At 42.3% G+C, this 27,262-nt stretch overlaps 1 protein-coding gene across 3 annotated transcripts in view; it reads right to left on the bottom strand.

Annotated features, from left to right (window-relative positions):
• ZSWIM8 (zinc finger SWIM-type containing 8) overlaps window positions 1-27,262 on the bottom strand; it is a 72,291-nt gene that overhangs the window by 12,404 nt on the left and 32,625 nt on the right. For all 3 annotated transcript variants that reach the window (XM_035545232.2, XM_035545222.2, XM_035545214.2), the window contains exons 4-21: window positions 22,833-23,005; window positions 20,955-21,062; window positions 18,230-18,311; window positions 17,141-17,261; window positions 16,577-16,778; window positions 15,519-15,694; window positions 11,518-12,526; window positions 9,610-9,741; window positions 9,242-9,421; window positions 7,712-7,895; window positions 7,049-7,147; window positions 6,032-6,156; window positions 4,509-4,740; window positions 3,623-3,775; window positions 2,663-2,885; window positions 2,179-2,468; window positions 1,220-1,443; window positions 447-929 (exon numbers count right to left, since the gene is read on the bottom strand). In XM_035545232.2, coding sequence (XP_035401125.1) covers window positions 447-929; window positions 1,220-1,443; window positions 2,179-2,468; window positions 2,663-2,885; window positions 3,623-3,775; window positions 4,509-4,740; window positions 6,032-6,156; window positions 7,049-7,147; window positions 7,712-7,895; window positions 9,242-9,421; window positions 9,610-9,741; window positions 11,518-12,526; window positions 15,519-15,694; window positions 16,577-16,778; window positions 17,141-17,261; window positions 18,230-18,311; window positions 20,955-21,062; window positions 22,833-23,005 — 4,196 coding nt within the window. The remainder of the gene's footprint in view (window positions 1-446; window positions 930-1,219; window positions 1,444-2,178; window positions 2,469-2,662; window positions 2,886-3,622; window positions 3,776-4,508; window positions 4,741-6,031; window positions 6,157-7,048; window positions 7,148-7,711; window positions 7,896-9,241; window positions 9,422-9,609; window positions 9,742-11,517; window positions 12,527-15,518; window positions 15,695-16,576; window positions 16,779-17,140; window positions 17,262-18,229; window positions 18,312-20,954; window positions 21,063-22,832; window positions 23,006-27,262) is intronic.

Below are 27,262 nucleotides of genomic sequence, written 5' to 3' on the forward strand. Positions count from 1 at the left end.
CTATTACATCTGCTTGCTCTTCCTCCATTTAAATTTAATCACTTTGCACAAAAACATTCCAAGAACTTTCAAAAACAGGCAGAAGTTAAAATAACTTCTGTTAATTTTCCCTCTGTAGTCTCTATTTAGTGTCAAGATGACAAACTTTCTGTCAAGTGCCTTGCATATTCTGAGAAACTATAGGGCAATTAAAATTAAAATCTAGTGATATATTATCTTTTGTATTCTCTTGAGACATTACACGCACCCACAGAAGGCTCCTTATCAGCTCAAAAGCTGAGCTGGGAAGTCTAAATAGGTATCACAAATCAGCAAGTAAGTGAGCACAGAAGCCATATCTCAAGACACGGCAGGTCCTGCCCCACACTCTCCCCAGCCACAGATACTTCTTCTGGCAGCAGTCACACAAAATTATTGTAAATAAACAAGCTACAGACAAAACTCACCTGTGGGTATGCTGAGCCAGGCACTGGGAAGACAGCTGGACGTGGCATGTGCTGGATAGTGTGTCCGATATACTGGGGATTACAGGGAATGTGAGTCTGAAGGGTGGTGTAAGGGTGGAGGCCCTGCGTGTGTGTGTGCGCCATCGCTGGCCCTGCCATTGTGTGCTGCTGGTACATGGTTGATCCCACAGAGATCACTGGCATGACCGTTGCTGCTGCAGTCACCGCAGCTGCTACTGTTACAGTGGTTGGCTCAGTGGTCACCCGGTTGTCTGCCAACCCTCGTGTTGCTTCGGAGGCAGCCCGCGCACCACTTGCGCTGCAGCCCGTGGCACCTTCTCTCTGGGCCGGAGTCCCACCAACAGTCTGTTCATAAAGCCAGTACCACTGGTGAGCTACTTCAAAGAGGACTTCTGGATACACACCGCCTCCCTTTGCTGCCTCTTCTACTGCCATACAGGCCTTTTCCAGCATCAGATTGTCCTGAGGGTGGTGAGAAAAAAGCAAAACTAGAGGTGAAGTGAAGAATGCAAAACCAGAAACAGAAGGCAAAACTACAACCAGAGAGAAGTACAAGGCTAAAATGACTGATGCTAAGGGGAGCAGCTAGATCACAACTATGCAGCAAAATAACCTCAGCTATTTATTAAGACAAACCTACAGAATTAAGACTAGGGCTATCCAGTAGCAGAGAGGAGCCAAGCCCCCAAGTAATGGTATGTCCCTGATGCTGGCAGTCAGCTTGTGCTAGTCAGCCCCGACGCAATGTTCACCTGTTCTTTGCACTGCACCAGAGCCCTCTGGATCTCATTTGGGTTCAGGGCGTGGGCGTGGGGCAGGCAGCTGAGCGCCAGTTCAGCAGCTGCCCGCACCATGTTGGAGTCTCTGGCCCGCGAGGCTCTGTCTGCCAACGATGCCACCTCCGGGGGCGTCAGATGTCCATCCCAACACTCCACCAAGATGTTCAAGGCTGCGCTACCAATCTCCATAGCCTGCCCTAAGAGTAAAAGAGAAGACTCTCACACTACTGACCATGCCCAACAGAGTTCCTGTCAGCTCTCCCTCAAAAGGAGATACACTCATTACTTCCTTCAGTAGCAGCAACAGAGCCCAGTTGCTCTTCTTACACTTCAAGTCAAATGTAGGTTCATCCTCCCAAAACACAGGGCAGGGAAGAGCCCTTGATAAGCAGCCAGCAGTGAGTGAGGGTGCCATTATCAAAGTTAAGCTAAAGATGCATTTCACACAGTGAGAGGAACTTGCTACAGTTGATTTTAGTGCCCAAAAACCACAGCCTGGACTGTTGCTCTATTTCTGTCATGTCAGGAAAACATGAATTTTCAAAGATGTGTTTTTCAGGCTCTGGAAACCATGTGGGTAGAAAGCAGGCAGTAGGTCTGGGTACAAACAAGGAGGAGGAAAGTGAAACACTGAACACAGCCAAAGAGCACATTCAAACTTGACAAATGTCTATCTCTTTGGCAGACCCCCAAAGGATAGGTTAAAACCAGTCTGTGTACCTCCTTTTCCCAAAACCTTCTGAGAAAGGTCTGTGGCTCAGAGGACTGAAGCAAAACACTGTGTAAATCACCAGTGCTCAGCCTGTGCTGCCAGCTGTGCCAGCAGCTTACATGACTACCATAGCACATCACCATCATCACATTTGGGAATAAGCTCACCCCCCGCCCCTTCCTGCCCAAAAGCAAGCTTCCCGATGAAGTTCTGCTGTAACCTGTGATCCAGGAGACATGGGAGGAGTAAGTTCGAGAAAGCCAGTTGGGGGACACAAAGTTGTGCAGCCCTAGTGCATACAGCCCGATCTCAAAGGCGCAGAGGTGAAGGTTGCGGTGTGGTCCCTGGTGCCCACCACTGGAGGAAGGGTGGGTGAAGATGGAGGTACTACTGTTTCCACCAGCTTTGATGAGGACTGTCTTGGCCAATTCAAAGTAGAAGTGAGCAGCTGCCTCTGACGGCTGGTTTGGAACATGAGGAGCATGGCTCTCCAGCCGCCTCCCTTTATACCTAGGGGAAACACACAGAGGAAACTTTCAGATGTCAACAATATTCCAAGTTCACTAACTTGGGTGCAGAGTTCCTATTTCAGGGTCCAGAGGAGACAAAGCAAACTCTCCCAACAAGTACTTCCTGACGCACACATGCCAGTTCCCTAACATCAGGCCTAGAGGTTGACTCTGTGCAGTGACACTATTCATTACCTGCCAACTTCCACAGTCTTTGCACGGGCTCCCCCACTGGCTCTCCTACTGCCACTGGAAGAGGAAGATCCCAGCGAATCACTCGAAGAACTGCTGATGCTGTCACTGTCCTGTCCTCTGCCCCACGATGTTGTTGCCCACCCCCCGCGTAGTGGTCGCCGACTGAGCGTTGGAGAACTGTCAGAGGTGGTTTCAGGAGCACTGCTGTCAATGCTAGCCATGCCTACAACACCAGAACAAACACAGTACAGTCAGCAGGTAAACTTCTAGCCATGTCACCTACACTCCTAACTAAAATCAGTCATGTCAGCGAGCATTTAACTTTGCAAACTAAAAGAGATTAAGTCAGCCAGTTTGGCCACAGATAGCACTGACGTTTTACAGTTCTTGGACTAAAAAGCAGAACAATCCAAGAACAATGTGTTTGTCTTTATTTCCTCCTTTGCTTCGTCCCAGCCCCTCACTCCATCTGCCAAGCTTTATGGCAGAGTATAACAAGAAACAAATATACATACAAAGTTAGGTTCTATAGGTACCCTTCTGGTAGAGGCTGCACAATTTATACAAAGATTTTTCATATCCTCAAGCCTCTAACTTAAACCCTTCTGAAGAGGGGTGTGAGAGGCAGCAGCTCCTCTGAATTTGTTTCTGTACCCAGGAGCACAGTGCTGTGCTCCCAGAGCCCGACAAACATTCCGTTCCAGATAACTAATCCATCACCCAGAACACAGCTGCTGTGAGAAAAGTATGCACATGGCAAACTGCAATTCAGAAGAAGGTGGGGAGGAAATCTATTGGATCAAAACCTGTTTTGCCGTGCCAAACACCTCAGAGATAATCAACTGTTCCTGTAGTACAGGAAAGGCTGACAAGTGGAATGAAGGAGCAAGGGAACAACTGAAACCCCAGAGCAATGCCTAAGCACAGCCCTACATGCTGTACAAACTAGTCAGTTCCTACCTGTGTGTTTCTTCTTCTGTCTAACAGGTGAACCCCAGCATCTCCCATTGTATCCACCTCGATTTCCAAGGGCCAGACGACTGGGCACCTTTCCCTCTTGCTTCAGGACAGTGGGCTCACCAGCTGGCTCACAGGGGGACCTCTGAGAGCTCTCTGCATAAACAGGATGGTGACACAGTAAACATTCTGGTTTATTTCTGCATCTCTAAAACCAGATGTGGTCACTTCAGAAGTATAAATATTAAAAGATGCAAGGTGTTTATAAAATGAGTGGTATTTATGAGTAGGATTATCTCAGTTTTCTTTCTGTATTAAGCATTTCATCAGATACCAGGCCAAGAACACTTAAGCTTAACTCAAGATTTGGAAAATTTGCTGCAACTGTGGACGAAGTTTTACAAGAAAAATGCTCCAGCAACCCTAACCTTATTGCATTTATCCTCAGTTATGACTGATCTTTTTGGGAACAGTTAAGAGAGCATCCACTTTCCAACAGATGTAATGCTTGCCACCGAAGAGCAAGCACAGCTTGAAGAAAATCACATCCCGTTTATCTCTAATGACCTTCAGCAATCTTAGTTATTTATCTTGCATGAAGGCACCTGACTCAGTATGTGACTTTTTGAACACCGCACCTCTGATACAAACCTAAAAGATGGAAACACAGTAGTTTCATTGTAACTGGCTAACACAGCTGTGTCAAGATAGGAAAGCCTGAAAATTAGCTTGAATTCCTACACAACAATGACATGTACAGAAATGGATTCAGCCAAACAACAGAGGAACGACAGTCTAGACCAAGCAGCCAGATGGTAATATAAAGTCACTCTGACTACTTCTCAATACAGACAAGAACATAGCATAGCCCTTATAAATCACATCTTACCCTGTGCACTCTTCTCCACAAAGTTCTCAGGACTGCTCTGGACTGCTGGGCTTACACCAGGTTGCTGAGTGACAGAAGTCCCTGGAAGCTGCTGGATAGCTGCAGTGGACTGGGCTGCGTGTTTGGAAGGAGATTTTTGATTTGCTACTGTAGGCTTGCTGGAGGAGTAGAAGGAACTCAGAGTCTGTGGCTTGTGAGTCTGACTCTCTCTGTCCAGGAGTTTGTCTAAAATCTTTAACAGCAAGGAAAAAACAAAGAAGAGCTTTCCAGACAGGTAAGAGAACAGGCATCACACTACGAAACAGTGGGAAAGTACTAAACCAACTTCCTGGTGGACAACAAATTCCATTTGGTTGGATAAAAATGTTTATTCTCTTGAAAGCAGGCATCATCTTCTTGCACTGAAGATTAGCTATGCACAGTTGACAGCCATGTGGCCTGCACTGCTGAGAAAGCAATGCTTCATTTGTACTCAGTATTATCTCCCTTTTCACTTCAAAAAGTCATTTACTTGGAAAGCATCCAGAACTCACAATACAGAAGTAATTCTGGCACATCAAGGACAGAACAGAGGACTCTATATTTAGTGCCAGTTATTATATGTTCTTGTTTAAGTCACTAAAATTCTGTGCTCATCATCCAAAAAATCCTGTCATACCATTACTGAGAAACTGGCAAAGCCTTTTGAGATTTTCAGACACTAGAGAAATTGTCTTTTACTAATCTACAGTAACACTTTCTTATCCTTATTTATTATAGAATTGAGGAACAAGGCATGACCACGTATTTTAGGTTTGTCCATTTCTACTGTTCACTTTCTACATGAAATGAACACCATGAGTGTGACAGAGCACTTATTTTTAATATTTAATATCACAGACTCCCTGTTATTCCCTATAGCAGAGAAGACTAGCAAAAGAGCTTCTCCTTTAGAAGACAGAAAGGCAGTAATCATATTCTTGCTATACTCTGAGTATAAAACAAAAAAAAAAACCTTCCTGAAGCTTCAGCAGTTTTGATATTTTTTTTTCCTTTGGGGCATGGGGCGGGGAAGAGGGGCAGAACTGTACTCTCTCTTGTATGGAAAATTAAGGTACAGGTGGATTGAACTTGTAAATAGAAGAGGTGAGAGATTAACATAAACAAAGGTTTTGCTAGATGCACTGTTCAGCAAGCCAACATTCCTGCAGCAAAACAGAATCAATCCCCATACAACACACAGAGTGCACATGGAAAACCCCTGGGACAAAGGACTTGTTTAGCAGGTAAGCAAAAGCATTAGATACAGTCAGAAAGCATCCCTCAGCTGGAGCTTAAGAAACCTTTGGTAAGAGTGCCTCTTCCAGGCCAGTGCATACTGTGCAGTCAGATTTTGCATCAGTGAGACAAGAGAAACACAACATAGCTTGTAAATCATCAGTACATGACATAGTGACAGGCTCACTGGAAAAACTCTGAGATCCATCAAAACCCAAACATGGTTTGCTCTGCACCTCCCTCTCCCCTTTTAAAGGGAGGCTCACCTTCTTCAGCTTAGACTGATCATCCTTGTAAGTAATCATCAGGGCTAGTGCCAGATCACCCTTCTCCCTTCGGGTGCCTTCACACAACAGAGGATGTTCTGCTTCACTGACAGTTGTCTTCATGCCTACAGGCCAGAAAAGAGAGGGATGAAAAGACAAGTGAGCCCATGGGACTACACCACATCCTTAGCGCTATATATACACCTCAGACTATTTTATTCATCTCACTGTCAGGCAAAAGAAGAATTTTACCTATCCTACTGTTAACTTCAAAAACAGGTCATGAATAAACAGGAGCTGCTGTCTGTCCCCAGAACACTAAGCTTGCTACAACCATCGGAGCAACCTGATCATAATATGCCATGAAAAAAGAGCCCAGGCAAGTCCACTTCATGTTGAAACAAACTTTTCCAGTTTCTGCAGATGCTACAAGCCAGCATTCCTACACCATACAGAACTCATCTTTGCCCTCCCAAAGACGAGGCAACAGAGGGACAGGCCTTGTTTAATCCATTCTATTCCTTCTTTTGCAGGCAGCTTTAAAACAGGCATATACTATTATCAACATAATGCATATAACCACCGCTTTGTTGCTGAAGCTGCTAAATGAGAGGCAGGAATCCAGTACATGATAATACTCAAGAGTACTTCTGCTAGTCTTTCACCATCTTTGTCTAATCTCTTCTGAAATGACTGCCTTTTGTTCTCTGAAACTACCCATCTCCATCAAAGCCTAGGCAATACCTCTTCCACAACAAAAGAGTAAGAAGAAAGCTAAACTACACTCACTACATTAACATTCAAGTTCCTGTCCCATATCACCCTTCCATTTTTTACAGCTTTGCAAAGACACCTCAAATCCGATGTACAGAATTTTTCTGCATCTTGCTCTGATAAACTGTGCAAGCCCTTTAATTTTTGTACCAAACTGGAATCGGCTATCATCTCTCACCATCCAAAATGAGGCAGGATGCAGAACATGGATGAGGAAAAACTTATATTGTAAAAGATTCTTACCAAGAGCAGCCACAGCTGCTTCAAAACCAAGCTCTTCATCTCCAGGCATTTCATTATTCCAATTACGACTTGGGGGTCTACAACCTGTAGGAGAAACCACTGAAAGAAGACAAGAGAATTAATGCTCAGCTTTCAGAACTAGGGCCTCAGGGCAAAAGTTGTTTCTGAGCTCTCTGAATTTGCAGAGCTTCCGGTGGTCCTATTCCTCATCCTTTTATCAGTTCCAGGATCACATCACTGCCTTGTTCCCCCCGCCCCCCCCCCCCCCACACACACTTTCTCTCTCTAAACTCAGAAGCCTCCAAACCAGCTAGGTATATGCCAAGCAAATCATCTAATTCCACATTGTTGGGTTCTTTTTTTCTAAATACTAGATTTATGTTATCTTCCTCTGAATATAACCAGCATAAGAGCAGAAAAGTTAATCATTTTAACTATTTTACAAAAGCACACAAACAGTGCTGTAATATGGTAAGGTTCAAATGTATGCAGAAGAAGAGAGAATTCTATCTCCAGAACAACATGGAAGGAAGAACAAGCAACGGTGTGGGAAGAATCAAGATTAGGTTGTCTTATCCTGACGACAGGTTCTCTTTGAAACCCTCTCAAGACCAGGAATCTCAGAAAGTTCCCTTTGCACATTCAAACCAATGCAGACGGTACCTGGAGCGCACAGGACATCAAATATGAAGCTAGCCAACATAAGAGGCAGGACTGGACGATAATCACATAATGTTCCTTCTCGAAGTTCTTCAGCTCTTCCTCGAATAGTATTCATCTCATTAGTGACCAAGGGAATCTTCTTCAAGAGGGCTACAATCTCAGACTCCTGATAAGCCAGCTTCACCTGGTTAGTATCCACAGAGAAAGAGAAGAAGGTGCCATCAGCACCATTTTTCCCTATGCATATGTTGAAGTAAAGCAACGGTTTTTATTGGATTATTAAATTACAGTAGCTCTTAGCTCCCAAGCCACCTTTACCATTCCCTCCACAGTGAACACAGACATTCAAGTTTAATGCAAGTCTTGCCTCAGATTTATGCTTTTACTCATATTACCAGTTTTACCAGCAGTTTTATCATATTACCAGCAGTTTTTACTCATATTACCATTCTTGAGCTGCATACAGAAAAACGCATCAGCTTTCATAGGAACATCAGGAGAAGTGTTTGACTGGCTAAGTCCCTGGAAAAGATGGCTCACAATCGTAGGAAAAAGCATGATAAGTAATACGCCCATTAGAGACGAGGGATTGATTAGCAGCTGAATGGCATGGGGTGACATCCATGTGTGTTAGCACACCAGGATGAAGACCTACCACATTTTACTACTGTGTCACTCCTGCATTCTCTCCATTTTTAACGTGTGAAAGTGATTGTTTTCCCTGGAACAGCTTAGGTAGCTAGTGACTGCCAATCTCACACTTAATCTTCTAATCAGACTGTAAGAAGTACAGATAATCAGTGGAACAAGTGGACTTGGTGGATTACTAGCAATAATACTCATCTCCAGGGACTGCTCAATCCTGCAGTGAAAGCAAGGTGGCTGCAAATCACACAGACAAGGTCTTAATTGGACACTTCTCTTTTCTAAACAGGAAGCCTAGCAGTAATCAGGCAGTGTCCAAAACAATATGCCTGTGCTGTGCATGTGCTCACAGGCCAACAAATGAAATATCAGATAAAGCAACAATTTTCAAACATGAAACAATTGCTCCAGTTCACCCTAAGGAATACACTTCAAACCACTTCACCAACACAAATACATACAATCCAGTTTACAAATGGCTTTTCCTTCCCTAGATTAGCTAAGCAAACTGGAAACATATTTGAGATAACAAGAACTAAACTGCTCCAGTTGTAATAAAATATTCATAAAAGATATTGCCCTCATTTATTGTTCTCACGTCTGTAGCTTCATTGAAATCATAGGCCATTTGGCACTGAGGTCTGATCTTCCTTTCAATGGAGATAAACCCAGATGAAATGATATTTCTAATCAAGTTTCTGGCAGATCAATGTGTGCTTGGGATTTGTGAACACCCCCTTTTGTCCCAGTGTAATCAGTCTTAAGGAAACATATAAAAGAAAAGCATAACCAAGCTTCAAGAGTTTAAATGGGAACCATATGAACATAAGCATTTAAGCAGCACGATATTTCTTATGGATACTGCCTTTTCAAAATGTTTTGTACCTCCAGAGCCTTGGTAGAAGCAGGTGGTCTCTGCAGCTCCAGAGCAAACATTCCTATTCGAAAGGCCAGGTTGTGGTACTCCAGCCGCTCACTCAACACAGTCAGCAGGAAAGCAGCTTTGGACAAGGTGTTGGTTGCCATCCACGTCTGCTTGCTGGTTGATACTTTGTTCTTTTTGCCCTGTTTGAGGAGGAATTTGTAATCAAAATCAGGCACATGAACGACACCCAGAGAAGTTCAACCCAAAACCAGCATCAATGAAGGGCCCGGAATCACAGTAAATGCAAAATGCCTGGGAATGCTGTTGTATCCATCCTACACCTTCCTTCTACATTACCCTCCACCCTTGAAACTAGACAACTCTCTACCTTAGTTGGTGGCTGTTCCACTTTGAGATCTGGAGGGTTGGCTAACAGGTCCCTGGCAAGCTCTACAGTTAAGCGACATGCTTCATTGCTGTATCCATGTGCATACAGGGCCTCTGCGCAGGCAAACAGGATCTGCAAGAAAGAACAGATGGTAATATTCAAATCACATTCCCCCAGGCTGGAGCCAGCCTGCTCAAACCACTTGTCTCAAAGCCTTTGCAAACATAATTCACAATTGACCTCAGCAGCAGGTGCTCTCAAAGAACTCCTTCCTCAGTCTTCACCTCTATCCCTTTAAGTGCTCCCCTAAAAAGCATTATCTCACATGATTAGGTCCCACCTTCCCTCCAAGTACTACGAGATTAGAGAATAACTCAAAGGAAACTAAAACTCAAATTGACTGACAATAACTATTTCCATGCACCTCCATTTTGGCTGCTTGCTTATATGGGTGCAAGCCCTAAACTTATTTTGAGGTTATTACAGGAATGTGACACCATCTATTTACATCTTCTCTGGCCTTCCAGAGAACTCCTGCTTACATAGCTGGATTTATTTTTTTCCTGCTGGGCATGCCTCAATCTTACTTATTATGAATTTCAGCTCAGTTTTCACAGAATCACAGAATGGCTGAGATTGGAAAGGTCCCCTGGAGGTCATCTGCTCCAAGACCCCTGCTCAAGCAGGGGACACCTAGACCAGGTTGCCCAGAACCAGGTCCAGGCAGGTTTTGAAGATCTCCAAGGAGGGAGACTCCACCACCTCTCCAGACAACCTGCACCACCACTCAGTCACCCACACACTAAAGTGCTTCCTGATGTTTAGATGGAACCTCCTGTGTTCCAGTTCATGCCCACTGCCTCCTGTCCTAGCACTGGGCACCACTGAAAAGAGCCTGGCTCCATCTTCTTTGCACCTGCCTTCAGGTATTTACGGACATGGATGAGATCCCTCCTGAGCCTCCTCTTCTGCAGGCTGAACAGTCCCAGCTCTCTCAGCCTCTCCTCAGAGGAAAGGTGCTGCAGTCCGTTCATCTTGGTGGCCCTCCACTACACTCTTTCCAGCACGTCCAGGTCTCTCTCATACTGGAGGGGTCCCCAAGCCAGACACAGGTGTGGGCTCACCAACGCTGAATAGAGGGGAAGGATCACCTCTCTTGACCTGCTGGCAATACTTTGCTTAACACAGCCAAGAATATTGTTAGTCTTCTTAGTGACAAGGGCACATTGCTGACTTGTGTTCAACTTCATGTCCCCCAAGACTCCTCAATCATATTCTATAAAGCTGCTTTCCAGCTGGGTAGCCCCCAGCACGTACTAGTGCCCCGGGTTGTTCCTCCCCAGCTGCAGGACTTTGCAGTTCTCCTTGCTAAATTTTGTGAGATTCTTGTCAGCCCACCTCTCCAGTCGTTCAAGGTCCCTCTGGATGGCAGCACGATCCTCTGGTTTACCCAGCATTCCCCTGGTTTCACGTCATCTGTGAATTTACTAGGGATGCACACTGCCCCATCATCCAGATCATCAATGAAGATGTTGAACAGGACTGGACCCAATACTGGCCTGTGGAGTATTATTCTACCATTTCCAAATGGCTAGAGGAATAAGCAAGCACTGTTTTGCATACATTTCTAAGTTCTGGAGTGCAAGACAGACCAGCTAAAACTGAACACATTTGGAGTGAGCACAGCAAAAGGGAATCAAAGTTGTGAGAAGCAGAGAAGTGTGATACCAATACATTAAGACTGTAGATACCTTATGATATAATGGGTTATGATGACTTTATAGTTAAGCACTTGCCATAACGACATACTAGGTTAAGTGTGACAGTTGGGAGGATGTCAAGAACATGATGTAATCAATACATAAAAAAAAAAAAGCAAAACAACGTTTTGAACTAGACTCAGCTCACCTCCATCCGGTTTTCCTGCTCCAGAGGCTTTATACCAGCAAATATATCCTGCTCCTCTTCATTCCCCCCTTCAGCTTTGTCATCATCTTCCTTGGCTACCTCTTGTGCATTCAGATAGTACACCTGGTAATCGTCTTCCTCTTCTCCATCGTCCCCTCCCCCTGCTGCACCATTCTCTCCTACTTCTTCTGGCTTCAGGCTCACACCGCCGCTGTTCTCGTCTGCAGAAGGCAGATCATCATCACCACTACCCATTTCCCCCACAGGATCCTTGGATGATTTCTTGGCCGTGGAACTGCTCCTGACACTTGGCTCAGGTCCCTCGGAGAAGTACACCCCACCATCTTCCTCAAAGGTATCCCTGTAGCTCCTGCTCAGTGGGCTTTCTGTAAAACTAAACGTGTTGCTGGCTTCTGCCCCCAGAGCCAAGCTGCTGTCATCCAGGCTCATCTCTGCTAAGTCTGGCTCTAGGGAGCTGTCTTCACTGCTCATGCGCCGTTTCCCACTATGTTTACTGGTCAAGCCTTTGCTCACTGGCAATTTGGCTTTGCCCACTGCAGTCTTATACACAGCTTTATCACCTTCTGCTGAAAGTCGTCTCAGAACTCTCTGTGGCATTTCAGACACAACTTTCCGCTTTCCAGTGAGTTCCTTCGGGCGAACCGCTGGCTCCTGGGGAGAGGGACGCAGCCTGTCCCCAGGCTGTAGACATGATCCCCCAGGCTCCTGTCCATGGGCTCTACCAGCCTCGCAAGCAGTTTCTGCACACTGCAACCGGCAGCTCCTCTGCTGGATGGCCTTTACCCAACAGAAAGAGTTCTTCTTGTCAGAGCTGCTATAGGTGATCCCAGGAATGGGATAAGCTTCCTCCCAGTTGAAGTAACAGGCTTCCACTGCTGGCTTGAAACCCTGAAATAGCTTCTCCAGTGATTTCTTGTGCTGACCCCTCTTAACGTTATCTATGACTTTCAGCTGCCACTGTCTGAGCTGTGAGCAAAGGTCCCTGCGCCTAAGAGAAGAAGTAAGAGGACAGGTTAGAAAGCAGACACAAAATGCACCACCAACAAACTACCTCTTAACCCACAAAACACCTCCTCCTTTTGATCAGAAAACTCTTCTGCTGAATTAACTATAAACAACATTAATAAGAAGACAGGCTAGACAAAGGAAACAGGTCTACTAACAACGAAGTCCTGAATAGGCCCATGACATAGAAACAAAATGCAGATAGTGCCATCATGAAAATATGATACAAACTGGGAGGTTTAAAATGAAATGCCATCTGCCCTCTTTATCTGCCTCAGATAAAGCATTAGCCATGTGAGCCTCAGCAGTCTCAGACCAGCAAGTGCCATGAGGAACTGCTGTAGGAATCATTCACCAAACTCAGCACTGGTGTGGCCTCACCTCAAGTACAGCATACAGTTTTGAGCACCACAATATAAAAAGGACATAAAACTATTAGAGAGCATCCAAAGGAGGGCTACAAATATGGTGAAGGGTCGAGAGGGCAAGACACGAGGAGCAGCTGAGGTCCCTTGGTTTGTTCAGCCCTGAGCAGAGCAGGCTGAGGGGAGGCCTCATGGCGGCCTGCAGCTCCCTCACGAGGCAGGCGCTGAGCTCTGCTCTCTGGGGACAGCGACAGGACCCGAGGGAATGGCATGGAGCTGGGACAAGGGAGGGTCAGGCTGGGTGTTAGGGAAAGGTTCTGCACCCAGAGGGTGGTCGGGCACTGGGACAGGCTCCCCAGGGCAGTGGTCATGGCACCGAGCCTGACAGAGTTCAAGCAGCATTTGGACATTGCTCTCAGACACGTGGTTTGGTTTTGGGGTAGTGCTGTGTGGAGCCAGGAGTTGCACTTCATGATCCTTGTGGCTCCCTTCCAACTCAGGATATTCTATGGTTCTGTGATAAAACAGTTTGCAGCAGCTGTGAAATGGCACTGTGAACAACCCCAGTCAAGACTTTCAGTACAACCTATATAGCCTGCCCAGAGAAGTACTATGTCAGATAAGATCACGTAATCTACCTCCTAGGCATGTATCTTTCTTCCCCGATATGCCTATCTAGAGCTCAGCAATTTAATTTAGGCTGTAGCAGGCTGTCCTCTGGAGACTAAACTATTGCAAACCATAGGCACAAAAGAAGCAAAACAAATATATAATTGATGTTTAAGCAACTGAGGAAGAAGCAAGCTAGAAGGCTTAAGTTCACTTAAATTACACAGCAGGTAGTCCCATGTTCCACATTATCACACGAAGAACAAAGCATTTCTGCGTTTCACAGCTCTGAATCTCACATACGGCCTAAGCATACAAACAAGATAGTCTGAATGGATAACAATGTTTAGACAAACTAATTCAAGAAGTTTCTAGAAACTCTTTTAGCTCTGCACCAAGTGTCTCGATCAACTGCCATCTTGTTTCTGCCACAAATCTAAGAGATTTGAGGTACAAGTCCAACACTTCAATCCCCTCGGATTACCTATCAAAAGCTAAAGAAAACCAAACAAAATCAAAATGGGGTGACCCAAATAAGGTGAAAAGGGTATTAGAACAAAATAAGCTCAACAGAATAGACTGCTTCTACTTATCTAAAGAAATTAATTCGCAAGGGAGCAAGCCAGTGGGTCTTAACTGAGGAGAGGGTTTTCAGAAGGAAAAAGAAGGAGGGGGAATTACTCAGGAAAGGTAACTTAAGGGTGAGTGCCCACAATGAATTTGGACTTAGGTAGCAAGTCTGCTTATGGTTCACTGGAAAGAATAGCAAGGATGGATAGAAGGTTCTTCTGGTGACTATTCAAATCCCAAGAGAATAGGAAATCAAGCAGAAGTATTTCAATTATACATGAACTCAAGTAGATCTGAGCAAATTTGAACTGCACCAGGTAACTGGAATGTGAATATATGTAGCACTATTACATACTTTATTAAAAGCCAAAACCTTTTATGGTTTTTCTATATGATTTGATTGATGTTTGTGTTTATTTTAAACCTCATTCCCAGTTTCCTACAGTTTTTGACTTGTCTTCATCTGCTGTATTTACCTACTTCATACCATAAACTTTACAAGACAGAAACTGCACACATTTAGTGTCCCTGGTGTACCTTACAAGGATATGGCACTGTACTAACGTTACGCAACAATTCACTGAAAGCAAATGCTGTTCATGTGTAATTGTATTTAAAATACTATCCTGTTTTCATCTGTTCTGAAAAACTTTTTCTGACTATATATTTCACATTAGACGTTTTCAATATATTTAGCACCCTACACTTCATAGACTGCACGTACTAAAAATATCACAATGCTGACCACAGTATTTCAATGTGAGCCATTAATATCTCAACTGCTATTCAAGTTGTGCTACATAAAGATGGCAGTGATTTACCAAGGCACACTCTGGTTCAGAAACCTGCATAAGCTTCTCAGTATTTCCTCAGACAATTGAAAACACTGACAGAAAAATAATATACCAGTGACACTGTTTGCCAATACGTTGTACAGAATAAGCTCTATAAGTACACACAAAGCAAGAAATGGTTCATCTTGAAATAGACAACAGTAAATGATTGCACTAAACAGAAATACATTAAATTGCCAAACAGTTAAATTCAAAAAGCATTAAAAGTTATTAGAAGCCTGTATTACCACTCAAATAAATGTTCTCCACTGGGACACTGAAATGCAGACATACACTCACGTGTAAAGCAAAACTCCCAGAAAACAACAAATTATTCACACTACATGATGTTGGTAAAGGTAAGCAGCAAAAGCAATTAAAGTTAAAGGCAATTACAATGCTCTTCAGCCTTACATAGCACACGCTCCAAACGGACTGAGTAATGGTTGAACAGTCAATGAGGTAATGATATAAACACAGGTCATCTACAGGAAAAAACTCCTGAGTGTGTTTGCACATGACAAAAATAAACGAGAGGTTTCTGTCCATTGGTTAAAGAGTTCTAGCTCCCATTAGATTACCTGACTTTGGTACTCACCTCTGTGGACTAATAGTTGGGTCTAGGACAGCCAGCCTCCAAAGAACCACCATCTCATCACACATACTCGCACAGGCATGAGCAGCTACTTCTGACTGGCCATTGCTGCGCCCGGTGTGGCCGCTAGCACTGCTGTGTGATGCAGATGTTCTCACACTGTACCACCAGCCTGTTATCTGCAGAAGAAAACATTCAGTGGAGCTGTGTTGTGGTTAACATCCCACTCCTTGCTCTCACTTAACTACAATACCCACAAGGAAACAGAAGCTGAAGTTAGTACCATGTTTTGATTTGACTTCAAAATAGCTGAGAGCATTAAAGCTGTATTGGTTTGTGAGAACTACGGGCCTCAATTTTTTTTCTGTTTGGAAGGCACATGCCCACAGAACAAAACAAAACACTCGCAGGAGGTTCTCTTGCTAGAGGCCTTCACATCTAGAGGGAAAAAGTGAACAAATGTGATAAATGAAGCATTTCCTTTCTCCTGCTCGAAGTTGAAGTATGTGATAAGGTAATAAGGAAATGTGCACTGCATTTTATCTTAGAGTGAGATCAGTGTCCTAAACTGCCAAGGAAAACATTTTTCCTAATATTAATTAAAAAATTCTCAAAAAATCACTACTTAGACCCATCAAAATATATTTTCTACAACAATAACCAAAGAACCTGAGGTTCTATGACCCAACACATTTCTTTAGGCTTTATAAAAATGACAGTTCATATGTGATGTACTTGTTTAGGAAAAAAATCATTACAATAAATCACCTTGACTGGCCAGAAATCAAAACAAATTTGCTGAACAAAACAGTTCAGACTCCATATATTCATGTTAAAAGGGTTGACGTATTTCGCGGATACAATGTTGCTGTGACAACACTGAATCAGCACAAGAGCAAGCTACAACATAAGTTTAGCGTGGAGCAACATATGCCCATAATGAACATAGGCTGTTAACAAAAAAGTTATTTAGAGATGGATTGTACAGACATGTGGGATCAGTCACTGACTCAGCCTGGTTCCTCAGAATTTTTTCCTCCATAGCAAAGAGGCTCAGATACCTGTTCATAGTTGAGACACTGGTCAGTCAGAATCTCCAGCAAAGGAGCAGCATTGCTGTCCCGTCTCTTAAACATCTCCCGCACGATAGAAAGCAGGTTCCAGATTCCCTCAGGCTCCCTTCCTCGCAGGGGACGCAGGAGACAGGCCCACTCAGCAGCAGCTGGTGGCTCCGTGGAAGAGAGATACATCGAATTCACATCACTGTGGATAAAACAGAAGTGCAGGGATGAGAAAAAAATTAAATCAAGCAAAGCCACACAAAATCCTGAGTATATGCTATATCCAAAAGTATATTTGCATCTTAAATGGGACAGACATGCATAACTTAGAAGAGAGGACACATAATGAGACTGAGAAAACCACACAAGTAAGGTACTGTGCAAATACAATGTGCTCTACTGAAGTAACATTGGACAAGCAATGCAAAAATACAATCCAGGAAAGTTACCTTGAAACTAAGCATCATTCATGCCATGGAATCGCGTAACGGTACATACTACACAGTGAATAAGCTTACAGATTACATGAACATTACATTTTCCCTTCAGTAGGAAACAATTTACCTGAAAACAACAGGCGAGGGTCCACAGAATTTATGAAGGGTTTTCTTTATGTTGTCACTCAGAGTAGATTCATCTAAGTACCAAGTGCTTTGATCTGATGCAGAGGGTCCAGCAGTGGGATCTTGACACAAGAACACATACACAGGTTTTGCAGATTTTGAAGAGATTTTCCTCTGGTGCCCAACCACAGAGATTACGGGGAGCATGCAAGCAGTGTTACCCAGTTTATTTCACCCCTTGCAGAACTCACTATTCAGAAATATCTCAAAATGTTATCATTACATTACCTGAACAACTGGCAACACTTAAACAGGAGACATGACTCCCATTTAAGAAAAGCAGAGCTAGCCAATTCAATGAACTTATTTTATCCCCCTCTGTTTGTCACTGCTAAAGTTACGCCTGAAATACTGTATCCAGTTTTGAATCTTCCAGTCCAGGAATGATACTGAGAAACCAGACAGGATATAGCAGAGGGATACAAAAACAGTGAGGGGAATGGAACACTGATCTATGAGGAATGGCTTGGGAGTGTTTTGACTAAGAAAAAAAGGGTGAAGGATTATCATTAACAGCCTACAACTACTTGGAGTCACAAACACACACAAACTCTTATTAGCAGTGCAAGACAATAAAAATGGGGTACTTATACTGGATATCAGGAAAAAAATCTTGACCATAAGGGTAATGCAGTACTAAAACAGCAATACTCTATAACTTCCCTGGTAACCAAGACTTGGCTAAATTAGCCCAAGACACAGCTAACCCATTTGAGGGTTGCCAATAATCTTGTTTCAAGTAGCAGGTTGGAGAGGTTCACTCCAACCAGCATTAAACAGAAAAATCTTCTGTTAGAAAAGGTGCATTGCCTGATGCTCCCTTCCCCTGAATATACCCCAAGGAGTCCATCATACTAACAATTTCTGGTAGCTGCACCACATGCATGCTTGTACTTACCCCTTTTACTTTGACCTCCACCTGCAATCCCAGATACTTTGTAACCTATCATTTCAAAAACTCAAAGCAATGGAAATATATCTGCTCCCTGTCTTTGACATAGATTACTGAAATAACATATATCAAGGTTACCTGGGGCTCCACACACTGTGTTGATGGCAGTGGACTGAGAAGATAACAGCTCATCGAGCAAGCGCTGAGCAGTTGGAAGAATCTGCAAACATGAAGGAAACTTTAAATATACACAATATACATAGTGTTTCTTACCCCAATATATGCAGCCAAATATTTGCCTGGATTTTCCTAACTGAAGGATTCACACATCACAGGTATCAAATACACAGTCATGTTTTCAGAAAGCACGGTAGAGGGTGCTAAAGATAATCCAACAGCAAACTAGCTGTTAGAATTCCTTCTCTCCTTTCTCAAAGCAAACCTGTATGCAAGACTTCCTTTCTATGCTCACACCCTAAGAAGTAAACAAAAGCATTGTAGGTTATTAGTTCCTTTCTCATTTCTTGAGGAGGAGACAACAGACTGTGCTACTGCAGCCAGTTTTGGGAGATATGGAAGTGACTGTAGTCACGGTCACCATTTTCCTGCACTTTGAATGTTCTGTATTTCTTGTTCCAAAATTCATTTCACTAAAAATAATTATTCCACTATTTCCACTATTAGGAACAGAGGAACAAACTGTAAGTTACATCTATACATAACTTTTCAGACAGACTTTAGCTCATTTACCATTTGCCTTTAGCACAGAGACCATATATATTTTAACTCTGGCTCAGCAGTAAACTAATAAAATCTCAGCACTAAATTAATGCTGTCATAGATTCCGGCCAGTTCATAGCATAAGCAGAGAAAGGTCACACCTGACAGCAAAATCCTGAGTAGACATACACATAATTTGGCCTTTTTGAAAGAAAAATGCATAGCAGAAAACTGTTCTTCCCTCACTTTCAGTCTAAGTCTGGGCTGAGAGACCTTAGATCCGTTTAGTCCTTATCATGCACACTAACAACAGGTTGGGCATATAAAATAGTTAGGATTTAAATGACTTGCAGTAGAACATCTGATAATCCCCCACCTCTCTCTGCACAACAACTGTGGTTAAAGATCACACTTATTGTAAAGCAAGGAATATTCAGTACACCTTTATATTTGCAAATAACATGGACTCATCCAAACAGACAGAAGAAAAATTTCAGAAGGACATTTTACATTTCTACAAAATAGAATATAGGCCTTCCAATACCCAAAGGGAGCCTACAGGAAAGTTGGGGTGGTACTCTTTGTCAGGGAGTGTAGTGATAGGACAAGGAGTAATGGCTTTAAACTAAATGAGGGTAGATTTAGTTTAGATATAAGGAAGAAATCCTTTACTCAGAGGGTGGTGAGGCACCGGAACAGGTTGCCCAGAGAAGTTGTAGATGCCCCATCCCTGGAGGTGTTCAAGGTCAGTTTGGATGGGGCCCTTGCCAACCTGACCTAGTGGGTGGCATCCCTGCCTAAGATAGAAGGATTGGAAATGGATGATCTTTAAGGTCCCTTTCAACTCAAGCCATTCTATGATGGCTATGATGATCCTATGGTCATCTGGAAAGTTAGAAATAATTAAATTGTCCAGATGTTCCTGGATGCACAGCTGGTACACATGAAAGGAGAAATAAACCTTGCAAAAAGGAGCAGACAGAATATATGAAAGCATTATATCACACAAGCAATTCACATGATACTCAGGAATCTAGTAGTACCACTACTGACCTTTTAAAACCCTCCTTTTCAAACAGACTAGTGACATATGACTTTCAGATCTTAAGGAGGGAAGAAAAGCTTTGTCTTTTATGTAACAAAGCAAGAAGCGCACACTGTTGGTGTTTAAATTTCAGCAACAAAAAACAGTTTGTTTGGTTTTTTAAATCATTTTCACATTATATGATCTCTCTATTTCCTCTCATAAGAAGATTACTATTCCTGTAGGAAAGTTAGGGGATGTTTTAGCAGTAGAATATCTTAGTGTCCCAGGCACACCACCATAATATAAATTTTAGACACACACTGACAGTATTGTAAGTCTTAGACCTAATTAATAACACACACTACTGCAACGTGACAGATACTCATGTAGGCCAGTGTTTCTCATTTGGTTGAGCCATCATAAAAAGTTGCCAAATCCTTATATTCTTCATCTTAAAGCAAACATTTTGCAGTTACTTGGGTATTTTTATGCAATTTGAGCTAGCATTTTAGGCAGATTATGGAAGTGACCTGACCTTGAATGGCATAGATATTTAAGGAATAATAAAGCAGATTTTGTCTTTGACTAATAAAACGTCATGTCTATTACTTTGCATAACCCAAATGATTCTTTTGAATCAACAAGAGGCTGCATTGGGCAAAGTCAAAAGGTCACCAGTTGGGTACATTAGAAAGTACCTACCTAGGGCATGTATATACAGTGCATCCCCTATGTAGTCTTCTCCATTTATCCAACCACAAAACACAACAAGGAATAACCTGTTTTATTCTGACCAAAGTTTTTCACAACTTTACTTTATTTTACTGGGTTTGAACTTTGCTTCCACAAGCTAAGTGCATATTTATGTTAATACGAATAGATATCGCTCTTCGTTCTTCTTTTAACACACTTTTAATCTTTTACTTGACAACAGACAATTGTCAAATAATAGAATGGCAAGCTTGAAAAGGGCAAGAACTAAAAGCTTTTCCAGCAACTCACAATCAAATAGCATAACTGGTGATCTTGCAACACAAGACATCACATAAATTCACCCAAAATAATGATAACTGAATTTAACAAAAAAAAACAGTCCTATTGATCGTCCCCATTTACCTGTTGTGGAAGTTCACTGATTAGGTACTGAGCAAATTTTTGCAATTGGTCTCTTTGTAGCCGAGACAAGGACTCAGAAACAGGTGCTCGTAAGCATACCGCAGATGCCTGAAGAAAGAAAAGGAGATATAAACTGTCATTACCAGGTCAGACATAACGAACCTGTGCCCAGTGAGTGGATAAAGTGTCACGAACAGTGGCTATGTTGATGCATATCATGCTTGGTCTTGATGGACAATTTTTCTCCCCCCTGTAATTATGTGAAGTGTTGCAGAAAAGATGCAAATAAGCTGTCTAGGTTTTATCAAAACTGTTTTTAAGAGCTTCTTGTCAAGGAAACTGCTTTAACAGCTGTGCTTAAGATCTGTTGTTGCTAGCAATTGCACAAATACCGGCAGGGATTTCACAAACAAACCTCTAAAATAGGACATTATTCTTTAAGCTTCTGGCAAAGCAACCAGTTCTGCAGGGGACTGTTTCACAGAATCACAACTGCCTCATTTTTCTCATTTGAGATTTTGACTTCAATCTTAAAATCACTTCTTCTCCATGTCTTAAAACAATAGATCATAAAATGAATACTAGTTTCTTAACCTTTTTCAATATACAGAATAAAAAGTACCCAAATGAAACCCACATAACATTTAAGCTGGAAGCAGGAGAGAGCACTTCGATAATAAAGATGCTGTTGATATTGATTTGTCTACCCAGAGCAATATCCCTTGGCTTGTATCTCACTAGTGTCAGCAGTCAGTATACACAAACATGAAAATGATTTCACTGTCACTTTCAGGTGGAAGAAAGGACGGGGGGAAAGGGTGATTTCTGTCTTACAGAAGATCCAAACTTTCTGAATGTAGATAGTGTAATTTAGAATTTGTTTCCTATCCTCACTTTTAATATCCACTTTTTACAATGAAAGTCTTTCAAAGCAGAACTTATTTTTTGCTAATTCTCCTGCTCTAAGTACAAAAAGTATATTGATATTTGAATGAGACTACATCCGAGTATTAATTTAATCCTATTATGATTGGCCAGTGTGAAATGTAAACAAGCTTCAGGAGGTTATCAGCACTCATTTAAGAATCTGGAATTAATCATAAATAACCATGTTAGCTGTAAAAGGTTCCGTGACAGCAGAGAATCTTCTGTTTCCTTCAATCATCCAAGCTTAATCCTTCCTTAAGATATATTTCTCATTGCTTCCTAAAGACTGAAGAAATAAATCTGCATGCAAGTCTGAACCCTCAACTTGTATGTCTCATGTTGATTCCACCTGTTTTCACCTGGAGTCCCTGGGACAAGAAGTACCTACTTTTCACTCTATACAAGGCCGTGCAGAATGCTAGTAGTTCAAGCAAAATTATAAACGTACTGTTTGAAATCTACAAGTAAAAATGACACTTATCTGTCTCACTATGTGTTTAAGTGAACTGGTGAACATAAAGACCAACTGTGATCAAAATGACTTTTCTTCTGCACTCTCAATGATCAAACAACCTCAAGAAAGAGCTTTCAAATCCCACATTTACCAAGACTTTTAATAAAAAATTAAGTATTGGTGACCTTCCACTCCTGCAGCACTGAAGAAAGAATGAGTAATTGTTGCATTTAAATGAGAAACAGGAAGGGTCCAAAAAGGACTCTGCATCTACTCTTAGCAATTTGCACATTATCAAAGGACGTTCTGCAGTTTAGAGCCCCAGTCAATTCACACTGCAGACTGCAACTGTGAGTGCACATTTGCACAATCTGTAACCAAAAGGAGTGCCAAAAACAATTTCCCTAAAGAGGGTGCATGCTGCATAAAATGGTAATGACAAGAGACTCAGAGAAGAGGATGCCTAGGGGAGAGCAGAAGTGTATTTAAAGGCCTACATTGTGTATCCGGAAGAGGCAGAGCGCCACGACATGAGCACACCACTTGGCCCCAGCTCCGCAGGTACAGCTGCATGACGTGATCCTGCATCGGTCAAACATAACTGCCACGTTGTATGCACCTTTGGGCGGCACCATCTGTGGGGGTATCACAGTGGCGCTCAGATGGAAACCTGTTAAAATTCAAAAGTTTAGAGTTACTATGCTGGTGCCTGGAAGACAGATTCATATAGCATGGAAATTTAGGTATGTGGCATTTAAACAGCAAAACTCCATGTCTAGCAATGATACCTACAAGTTAGAATCTCTAGCACTTCTTTCTTACCAATCAGCTGTGGTAGAGTATTAGCAAAGAGGCAAAACACATTGTAAAAGGTTTAAAATTACCAGATTTTAATATATTAAATTTATATTTTACAAAGAAAAGCAGGACTGGATAAAGCCAGCACTGAAAAGAGGGACTTTTTGATCACGGGGTCAAAGTCAGACTATACATATTTTAGGCATGATTTCTACGTTAACGAACTCTAGCAACAGTGCAAAAGAACAGGTTAAGTGACTTCTTCAGAATTAGTTCCCACTCTATTAATTTTCACAATTCTGCAGTGAACTAAAGAAGGCAGCACTTATATCTGAACACTTACTATCAAGTTGTGGCTTCACGGGCTACCAATTTCTCACAAATTATATACCTATTTGAAATTTTGCAAAATCCCACTTTTATAAACCCTGTACTCAGAAAACAAACAAACACTCGCTTAGACTAAAATCACTGAAAAAGGAAATTCTCAAAAATAACACTTAAAAGTGTTTTGTTATCCTGCCTGAGAGGAGATTCATAATTTGTGTGTTTGATCACAAACAAATGAGGCTGGACTCTTTTAACAAGACTTGGCTTCACATAACCTCATGTACAGTGCCTACCAGTTGTACTCAAAATGAGGCTTCCTCTGCAGACAATGATTATTCAAAGGCACACATATTACAACCAGGAAAAGGCCATCAGGAGCATGAATATTCTGTTTGTCTTTAAGGTTCCAATCACCAGTTAATCATCATTTATAGCAACAAATATCAGGCTCAGAACCTTTTTGCTAGTCTTAAATTCAGTTTTAATGCAGCATGGAAAGCACAAAGGGTATCAAAGCCGCAACCAAAATTCAGTTCAACAATCTACTTTAAGTGAAAAAATATGGCTTGTGACAGATGATTGAAACAGTTTCTCCATCATCAGCACAGGCAAGTACATTATAAACCCACACTACTAAACTTTTATTATGATATTGTGAGATTATTATAACGATGGTGTTCAAGAGTGCATGTGACCTACTAAATCTCATTTAAAACAATGTGCAGTATTTCCTCCTCAAAATACAATCCCCATGCCAATACAAACTTGTTCTTACCTTACTTAACATTTCTATTTCTCCTGTTCACCAGAATTAAAATCCTCTTCCTGATGTGGGTGATTATTTTGATTAGTACACATAATGCCATCCAAATTCTTCAGCCATTTTAGCAATTGGAACAAAATCAAAACAAAAGAAGGCATTCACCACAAAATTACTGCACTGCTTATTACTAGCTACAGTTCTATTTTATATTCCACACTTGGATAATAGAACCCAAACAGTTCAGCTAGTCCTTCTGGTATACTAGAAGCATCTCAGACTAATGCCAAAATGCCCTAATTTTCACAAAAGTAAATTAGGCACTTCACAAATTGTAATTGAAGCAATTCTATTTCACCGAGAAAAAGAAGTATTCTAAAGGTGTTAGAGAAGAGTGGGTCACAGTTATGCACTCTTCTCAAGCTCCTACCGTGACTTTTTTTATTTGTATATGAAGACAGTTAACTGATTAAAGGCAAAGAGGGAAGAACTAGTATAACGAGAGACAAAGAAAACTTAAGGGCTTCAGCATGACATATCACAAGCTTCAACTCAAACTGTAGCTTAATGAACACATCCGCTACTGGCACTGCCAATTCAAGCAAATCCGTCTGATTCCTCTGCACTGCCATCTTGCTGTACTGAACAACTGCTTGTGGGATGGTACAGGAAACTAATACCACAATTCAGTTCACTGCACAGCTCATAAAAGTCTGAACCTGCAGAGACTGAAACAGTGACAGTGCAGGGAGACCATTCTGGACTCCCTAGCCCAAAACTCCTATTTAAAGAAATGGCCATCAAACTGTACTTGTTTACAGTCAAACTGCAACTATTTGCAGATTGCAGCTGTTACTTGCCTGCTTAAACGTGAAGACAAGAATCACACTCACTGCACCATGAGCTTAATGACCCAGTTACCCCACGGAGGTCACAAGACCAAGGAGTGTTCTTCCCTCCCATTCACCCCCTGCACTCACTACCTGGTACCAGCTTATCTACTCCATGTATAGCCATACATTTTTTAAAACTGTCTAAATGTACCAGTAGCACTCATTCTACAACTGCATGTAGCCCACCAAAAAAAAATGAGATGTATTTATTTCTATTCTTGGCTAGCTCCGCTCCAGGAGACCTCACAAACAGGCTGCAGGCCAGAGGAATTGCTTTGTCACGAGTCTCGCTATCATTTTTCTTAAATTCTCTGCACAGAGCAAGATTAGCGCTTCTGTGAAAGCATTTAGGCTTCTGCACATAAAGTGCATCTTAGACTTCTTACAAGCATGAGATTTACTACTTATAGAATCATTTGGGTTGGAAAAGACCTCTGAGATCATCAAGTCCAACAGTTAACCTATGCATAGACCAAATTTGTCAAGCAGCCAGTACCAACACTTCAGAGGATATTTGGCTAGGATGCACTACATAACATGCCGGGAGCAATCTACTGCACTCATGAAGCAGGTCTTATCACAGTGAAGAAGAGGTAGCAGCATACTATCGTCCGTGATACTCAATTAAGACACATGGTTTGATCAAACAGAAATGCTAAAAAAAAAATCAACTGCTGCCCAGACTAGGTCCCATGAAACACAGACGCCTTGTTTTTGCTCCCCAGCTCCCTGGGCCGGAGCTGCAGCCTGTGGAGAGGAGCCCACGCATGAGCAGGGGATCTGGTAGGAGTTGTTGAATTGACAGCTCTATGGGAGCTGGGGAGACTCTTTCTGGAGCAATCTGTTCCCAAAAGATGGACCCCATGGTATGGACCCATATTAGAGCAGCTCTTGAAGAGCTGCAGCCTGTGGGAAGCCCACACAGGATCAGTTTGGAAAGGATGACATCCCATGGGAGGGACCCCATGCTGGAGCAGGGGCAGAGAGTGACCATGAAGGAGCAGCAGATGAAGTGTTATACACTGACTGCAGCCCCATTCATCTGCACTGCTTGGGATAGGAGATAGAAGAGGGTAGATATGGGGGGGAAGGTGTTTTTAGCTTGCTTTTAGTTATTGCCTATTAAGAATTATCTCCTTACATGTAGTCTGCTCACCAGTTACTGTCACAGGCAAAACAATCTCCCTGTCTTTATCGCAGTCCTTGAGCCCTCTTCTATCATATTTTCTCCCTCTCTTCCTTTGAGGAAGGGGAGCAAGAGAGCAGTTGTGGTGAAGTTTAGCTGCCCATCAGAGTGAAACCACCACAGACAGAAGAGCACAAAGCACATTTCAACATTTGTCCTACTGATCATAATGTCACGATACACTGCTGACTCCCCCCAAAATCAAATCCCCTCTCAAAAGGTTGCTTCATTTCTTACATTTATTTTCATCTTTGTCAGTATATGGAACTCAAAACTGCAACCACACACTGTAAAATCATTTAGAGTAAACAAGTGAACTGACATCCACCCCACATGTACTGCCCCTCTTCTGAGCTGCTATTCAGAGAAAAAAATTCTTCCTTAGACAAAGTTCCCCTCCCAAGGAGGAAACAATGCTACTATTTAAACAAAGTTACTTCCTTCCCTTCCACACACAATCCTTTGTTAAGAAGTTCAGTTGCTGTATGCGTGGTCAAGAAGTTCCTCCCCTGTGTCGTTCACCACCTCCTCTTTTTCCTACTACTTTCCTCCTCCCCCAAGCATAGGTTTTAAACTAACATTCCCAGACTTTGTTCATTTAAGTTTTTCTATACCTTCTTTCAATTTTAATTTATTACTGAAACAGGTTTTAACCACAGTCTTAGCACTGTGTATTAAATATTTTGCTCTTTTCCACTATTAAAGTCCCAGGAATTACTGAATTTCTGCCAGTTTCATTGTAACTCATTTTGTCTCTCTTAAACATTTGTCTTCCTGAACTTTAGCCTTAAAGGCCTCTAGCAGCATCTCAGTCTTGACATCAGAGGTCTGTGTAGGCAAAATTCAAGTTTATTCTATTTAGCTCAGTTTTGTTGATGATCCAAAATTACTATCTGGTCTCACTGACAACTTCAATATACCTTATGTATGAGGAAGTACTTCGCTTCCATTCCCAAGATG

This window comes from Cygnus atratus, chromosome 7, assembly GCF_013377495.2.
Source record: "Cygnus atratus isolate AKBS03 ecotype Queensland, Australia chromosome 7, CAtr_DNAZoo_HiC_assembly, whole genome shotgun sequence".
NCBI lineage: Eukaryota > Metazoa > Chordata > Aves > Anseriformes > Anatidae > Cygnus > Cygnus atratus.